This window comes from Haplochromis burtoni, unplaced genomic scaffold, assembly GCF_018398535.1.
Source record: "Haplochromis burtoni strain Fernald_Lab_line unplaced genomic scaffold, NCSU_Asbu1 Contig_2, whole genome shotgun sequence".
In the NCBI taxonomy this organism is placed as follows: Eukaryota; Metazoa; Chordata; class Actinopteri; order Cichliformes; family Cichlidae; genus Haplochromis; species Haplochromis burtoni.
The window spans coordinates 5,051,509-5,059,019 of record NW_024582363.1 but is presented as its reverse complement, the minus strand read 5'-3'; the positions used below and the strand labels follow the sequence as shown (position 1 = coordinate 5,059,019).

Genomic DNA, 7,511 nt, shown 5'->3' with positions numbered 1-7,511 from the left:
ATATATATTTACAAACTTGCATCTTGCATAATCTTAAAGTATTTACCTATCTGCACAGATATTTTTTATGCCGCAGAAATACTGTTTATATTTTCCCCCTGAAACATTTCAGTCAGATTCAGTCAAATCTGAGAAAACGGCGCAATTTCTAATAAAACTCTACTACTCTCTTAGGGGACATTGCATGGGACAGTCCAGTCCTCCTGGGGTCAGCAAAGAGATAGAGAGAAAAAAAAAACCCTAATTATGCTATTTATCCGGCTGATGTGTCGCAATCACTGTTCACACACACTCTGTCAGATTAAAAATAGAAGGCCCAAATAGAGGACATTAAGGCTAAGGGAATTATATAAACCTCAGGGGAGATTTCAAACTGAAGAAGGGGAAAGTAAACTATAGCGATTAATGGCAGCCATAAACAAGAGCAGCCTGTCCCACCCTATTAGAGGTCAACAGTATCCCCAATAATAATGATAATAAAGGTAATTATACATATATTATACATATATGAAATAGGGCCTTCTTATGTTTGGTATAGAACCGTTTCAATACATGACAATAATAATAATATTAGTAATAATAATAATGATATAATCATCATCACAAAAAAAATTACTTTTTCCTTCTTATTAAGTTATTTTTTTCTTCTACACAGTTCCATCTTTGATTTCAAAAAATTAAAAAAATGTTTGAAAAAATTGTATTGCATTTTATAAAAGTAATTTTTTCTTCATTTGTGTTCTTAATGTCGTTTAGGTATGTATGTATGTATTATTATTGTTGTTGTTGTTGTTGTCATTGTTATTTTTTGTATAGCCGCTTGCCAAATTTCCTTCAAATTAGCTATAATCCTTATAATAACTGTGACAATTGTATGTGGCCATTGGCTTCACTTCTTTTTTTCCCCCTTTCCTTTTTCTTTTCCTTTTTTTTCTTCCATCAGGCCATTTGATCGGGGATGGGTCTCTGTGACGGATTAGCCGAGTCCCCCCTGAAATTAGGAGCAAGTGTGACACCTACCTGCAGAAGTTGGAAGAGTTAGCGAGCAGTGCCTTGCTACAGGCTACACGCTATCATAATATCCTTCTGCATCTGCTGTGTGCATGACAGCATTCTCGCTTTACTTCAAACTAATGTTTCACATCTAACGCGCTATTAAAGAGGCTCTCCATTAATGATATATAATAGGGCAGTATGTTCTAAATGCATCGCCGCGTCCCTTTTAACAGCTTTGCCACGCCTTTGGAAAATAGCAATGAGGTCTAAATTTGGCATAAAATCGAGCTCATTACGGAGTTCACCACCTGATTGCTCTGCATAAAACACGGGAGGTAATTGGGTTAAATGAGTGGTCCTTGGTATTGTTATTATATATCAATGTCCACATTTAGAAGTCTGCTCAAGAAAAGGGGAAAAAATGAGGCCTTGTGAGCATTTCCAAGAAAAGAAAAAAAGACACAAGTCTCAGATTAAACTGTAAGTGTTTTGCTCGAATCGTTCTTTTTTTCATTCGTTGAAACTCTATGAAAATGTGCCAAAATAAAATGGCTCTTTATGTCAGATATTCCAACATCGTTTTTTTTTCCTTTTTCTTTTTTTTCTTTTTTTTTTTGCAGGCCCCCTTTTTGTTTCAAGTTCGCCAGAGTTCTCATTGCCATGGTTTTTTTTTAAATAATTACCGTTGAAACATCTGTCACGGTGATAAATTGAATTATATCTTCGCATAGATTAACTGACAGTTAAGCATTTTAGACACGTATCAGGGATTACCAACTGCACCCCCCCCCCCCAAAAAATAATCGCTGCACAAATATATATATATTTTTTATCCATAATTTACTTCAAAGATAGTGTGTTGTCCATTTTAAATACAAAAATGCTACATTAAATATACATGTTAGTCTTTAATACAAATAGACTCAGGCGGCTGCAGCGATTAAGACCATTCTTGTTACATTTTAAGATTAACCATTCAAAACTTAAAAAAAAAAACGAGGATAAGCATTTACTCAGAAAATAACTGTTCTCAGAATTTGCTTCACCGTTGCTCTTTTTTCTTATCTTTTTTTTAATGCAACCAAAATAAATAAATGTCCGTAGTGAGTGGAAAATATTCAGGTATTAAATGTTCGACATACCTTTCTTTAGTTCATAAGGGGATTCTTTACAAAGATCTACCTGCGTTTGGCCTCTGACTTTCTGGCTCTCCCTTACCAAAGCCTCAGCTCTATTTAACACAGTCTGGTTTAATCCATTGAAATGTGCCGTGGAGCCCGTGGTTACCGAGCCGTGGTTACTGTGAAGGTGTCCAAAACTGCCACCATAGTTCGTGTAGCCAGGGTAGAAAGCGGAGGTGTAGTACAGAGGCCTGGATAGGACTGTGCTGTTGGGGAGCGGGCACTGAGGGGATGATCGTGATGGAGAAGCGCTAGTGCCTATTACAGTGCTCTGACCCAAACCAGGGCAAGACTGTGACACCTCGCCGCTGCCCTTACACCTGTCTGAGGACGTGGCGATTTCCGCAAGGGACCAGAGTTTGGGTTTAGGAGCAGAGGGGGGCGAGTGGATAACAGAGGTCACGTTGCTGGTGACCGTACCCGATGCATGGCTCAAATCTGACGGCTTGTCTTGTTGCGCAAGCTGGTTCCCCCGGGGCATCGCTGAAGGAGACGACGTGGTTGGTTTCGCAGAATCCGGCAACAACTCTGTAGTCCGCTCCTCCTGGTCTTTTAACTCCGTGTCACTCAGAAGGTGATCCGTGTCTTTGCTATGGTTTTCTTCTTTAAATCTGTCACAGCCTATGTCCCCTGGGTTAAGAAGTTTGTGATCTAAAGCACACACACACACACACACACACACACACACACACACACACACACACACACAAGGAGACCACAGTTACTTCCAAATAAGCATTAAAATGTTCGTAAAACTCTAGCATGTGTTTCAGATGATTATCAAGCAATTAAACACAGATGCAAACTGAAAGTGGGTGTGCAAAAAAATATTTGGGTACCTTTGCACGTTTCTCTTGCAAATTATAATTGTGCTATAAAATGTTCTCATAAACATGTAAAAGCCTAAAAAGGAAAATGAACTCCCCTCCATAATTATGACTTATGAGTTTATTAAAGTCTGAGCATTCACTACACCGATTAAATGTATTTCAAGTATCAAAATAGCTTTTGCGATGATAAGAAGCGTTTGTACAACTGTAGCCGAATACCAGCTCAATTCACCGGCTGCAGCCTTATTATGCAGTTAAAGATAAATTGACTGCTAAATACTTTGCGTCACCAGCAATTTCAGCCACTGAGAAGTCAAACGAGGGGAGTTCAAGGTGATTATTATTTAAAGCAATTGTCCCATTATAAATAATATACAACCATTAACCAGCAATCAATTTTGCACCCTGAGTGGAAAGACTGCGATGAAAAATTGATGATTTTTTTTGCCCCCTTTTTTTTCTGCACCACCGACCTGCTTCCGTGTCTGTGGAGTCTCCCTTATCTGTGGGCTTGTTTGGCTCGTCGTCGTCGTTTTTCTCCAGGTCGATATTTTCGTCCTCCTCCTCGTCCTCGCTCCGGTTCCGAGGAGTCCAGGTCATTTTGTTCTCCTTCTTTAGCCTCCTCCTGGCGTTGGCGAACCAGGTTGACACCTGGGTGAGGGTCATTTTGGTGATGATAGCCAGCATTATCTTTTCGCCCTTGGTAGGGTAGGGATTTTTGCGGTGCTCGTTGAGCCAGGCCTTCAGGGTGGCGGTGGCGTCCCGGGTTGCATTTTTACGGTATGCTGGATCACCGTAAGGGTAGGTGCCCAAGGGTGCTGCGTAAGGATGGTATCCTATTGAGCCCGCCATGCCCGTAGTGTGGTCATAGGGAGAACTCTGTAATAAAAAACGAGAAAGTGTGCAAAAGTTCTGTTATTCTTTAAACTGCTGCAAAATACTTAGAAGGACTTGCGGCACACAAACGTAAACACACGTGCACGACTCCACACATAAACACGCGTACGAATGGTCACGCAAGCACATACTCGTAATCGCGCAAGGGTGCACTGGCTTTAATCCAGCGGTTCGAGTATGGAGTCAATGTTTATGGAATGGTTTTGAACTTAATTGGATATTTGAAATGGGATTCGTGCTTCGGTGTTATTTATTTACTTATTTTTATTCTATTTTAATTTTTGTTTTCTTCACGTTAACGCGATGTGATTATTGCTGTTGCTACTGAAATAGAACATTTTCCAAATAGAATAACATAAAACATTATTCTTTTTCCTTGCCTGTTAAACAGCGATCAATCTTTAAGCAGTAGCAAATGGGCCTATAAAACAAATATGAATTACTTACGTGGTAAGAGATCGCTCACAGGGAATAGGAGACAATTAAATAAAATTGTTTTTAGCCTTTTTAGTTTTACTATTTAAGTTTTATATTTGGACCAACTAATGGACTTACAAGAAAGAAACGCAGCGATGTAAGCTGCCGTCCGTTTCGTTCGGTCAGGAAGCTTAGAAGCTTCGGCAAGACATTGTCTAATCTATTTAAAACGACTATTAATTTCAAAGCCACAACAGTACACGACCTTTTTTAGATTAGTTACATTTACTCAGGAGTATCTTTTCTGGACATGAAAATCTCTACTTTTCTATCCACGTACTTTTCTGTGACGCACATTTCTTCTCAATGGCTTGATTCCGACTGCGCAACACACACCTTAGGCTTCTATAACGAGTTAATTCCCCTCGCTTTTGCTACCTATTAGACTGAATAATCACCTTTAGTGTACTCACCACATATGAGGTGAACGTGGCAGCTGCCGCCGCGTCTGCATTATATGGCAAGTGGGAGTTGTAGCCTGGCGAGGCGCTGGTGAACGCGGTAGATCCGGCATATGGCGCAAACGCAGATCCCGAAGAGGATCTCCCAAGTTCCTCGGTTCTGGGTCCCGATATAACACTGGTGCTGTACGCGGGGCACGAATACAGGGCTAATGAAGCGGACGGCTGGTACAAGTAGCCCTGAGGATATGCCATGCTGGAGTCTGGAGAGTATAAGCCACTTAACTTGTGCACTTTCCCCCCTTTATTTTCTCATGCGCTGATGTCGGAGCGCATAGAGCTGTATCTGCAGCCCGCTGTCTCCCCCCTTCTAAATGGCAATTGTCAAGGCAAAAAGTATTTTTTTAGATGAAAATAAGCTTGGATATTGGGTGGATTTTTTGGTCGCTGCCAGTCAGCCAGTCAGCCACTGTCCGCCGGAGGTTTGGTCTTGTTTTGTTTTCTGCTGCTCCCTTATCGGAGTTGAATCCTCGCTCTCATGCCCATGCAGAAGTTTTTATTATTATTTTTTTCTTTGCCAGTCGGACGGGGGCTTTGCTTGGGAAAATGTCCTGCCAAGATGCTAAGTTGGAAATTGAGGATCCTGACGCCTACTACGCTGCACTCTACGCTCCTCCTCTCGGGGTGTAGTCACAGAAGGAAAAGGCAAGCTTATGCTGGGTAACCACAACTCTGCCCAAACCCATGGTCTCTCTCTCTCTCTCTCTCTCTCTCTCTCCCTCTCTCTCTTCTCTCTAACACCCCCTCCTTTCCGTTGCGTTAACTAACAACCCTTCTCATTCTCTATTTCTCTATTTTTTCTTCTTTAACAAGGCTTGTTGCTGTAAGTGCGCCTTGCAGCCCCCCCTTTGGATGGCGACACCATGCGAGTCTGTCAACTCCCAACTTTCTTCTTTTTCTTCCAAATAGGAAGCCGTCACTTTCACACTTGATCAATAACAAGTCGGCTGTTGTATGCCAGGATATGGGCTCGCAAGATACCGGCAGGAATTAAAAAAGACGGTCCACCGCAGTGCTCTCTTTTTTGTTATTCTTTCTTTGTGCTTAAAAACGTCCTCATTTCACATATTTGCGTTAAATCAACAGACTGACGCCACGCGATCTCCGTGCGCCTTGCATTAAAATCGGCAGTTGGGGTTTCAAATGGATTACTACAGTTGTGCAAGTCGACTTTCTAACGCACGACGATTGTTGCATTGGTAAGACAGTATAGCCTGTGACAAAAGTAAAAGTAAGATGGCGCAAATTGTCCTCGAGCGACAACTGTGTGAGAATAGTTTTGTAGGTGAGAATTATTATTATTTTTTATCATGTCGACGGTTTTATGTTTTAATTGTGAACGCATGGTCGTCCACTCCGTGATCACGGCTATTTGCTTATTTTATTGTATTTTTTTGCAAATTATCCTGAAATGAACCAGTCGGATAAGCTACACTGCCAGAAACTCATGAACCTTCAAACCAGGGCAGAACAGTACCAAGTGCACCGAATCTCACCGGACAAACTCATTTGATCGCTGTAGATGCATTTCTGTTCCTGAAAACAGATAAACGGTGTTAAATGTACCGCTTTTATTGTTAATTAGTTAAATATATTTAAATACATTTAATAAAGATAAGTCCAGGCATCATTATTAAAATATAATAATTAACGGTCATTATTATTATTATAATTATTATTGGGACATAAATGTCGTTCTTTCACAAGTATGGAATACTAACTTGGATTCAAAATATGAGCTGAATTTTATTATTTTGTTTAGTATGTTTCAAACATCTAAAAGCCCATTCTCATTCTGGTGACTTTCCAGTTCAAGTCTCAGATAAGCCGAAAGGGATCGCTGTAGGCGCTGCTAAAGAGTGTGTGTGCACATATTGTCACGTGTTTCTTACGTTCCGAAAACCTCTAGAGAGCAAAGAATGATGACGGTGGTACAGTGGGAGAAGACTCAGACTTACGAGGGAGAGAAAGAGGGGAAAAAGAGAAAGATGGATGCACAAAGCGATCCTACAGTAGCCTAATCAGATGACAGTGATACCATGAGCCCTAGTTTCACAGCGCCCTGTAGTGATTAGACACTCAAGTAATTATTGAAACTTTTCTCATAATAACAGATGGTACTAATATACATATATATATATGTATTCGTTTTTTTAATTTACGTTAAAGTTAAAATAAAGCAGCAGTGTTAAACAGCCTCCTTAGACGTAAATGTATTTAATAGTGGAGTGATTGTGTGCCACTAGCTATAAAATTCCCATAACTGGAATATTGTGCCTTGTGGGTTGTTTCATCCCGAAATATTTACTTATCTATTTATTTCATAAGATATAGGGGAAAAAAGTTTTGAGGGCCTAGGATGAAGGGTCTGTGTCATGTGTCCTCCTTAATGCGTTCTGGTTCAGAGTTGCTCTCTGAAGTATAGGAGGAGGACCCATAATTTGAGATCACGGAGCCTATAATAGGAGTAGGGTTATGGCAACTGCTACCGCCTCTCAGCACTGCTCCGATAAAGGAGGAGGTATAGGTGAGTACAGTTTTGTTCATTTGTGTGTGTTTTTTAATGCGAAAAGGTATTTGAACTACGCAAATGTTCGCAATATTCTGGGTTTAATCTTCATTTATATTTTAATTATTCTGATATTATCTGACTTTGTCTCTTCCTATTC

The 7,511-nt window shown here is 40.4% G+C and overlaps 1 protein-coding gene across 2 annotated transcripts; it reads right to left on the bottom strand.

The window, feature by feature from the left end:
• Positions 1-1,811: 1,811 nt before the first annotated feature.
• On the bottom strand, positions 1,812-5,490 carry irx5a (iroquois homeobox 5a). 2 transcript variants are annotated; one of them, XM_042218480.1, is made up of 3 exons: positions 4,780-5,490; positions 3,481-3,886; positions 1,812-2,828 (listed from the first exon to the last, which is right to left on the bottom strand). In XM_042218480.1, the coding sequence occupies exons 1-3, from the start codon at positions 5,035-5,037 to the stop codon at positions 2,122-2,124; spliced, it is 1,371 nt and encodes a 456-aa protein (XP_042074414.1). In that variant the 5' UTR covers positions 5,038-5,490; the 3' UTR covers positions 1,812-2,121. The 2 variants fall into 2 exon arrangements, with proteins under 2 accessions (XP_042074414.1, XP_005913010.1); XM_005912948.3 differs by having other exon boundaries at positions 4,795-5,489.
• Positions 5,491-7,511: the final 2,021 nt, after the last annotated feature.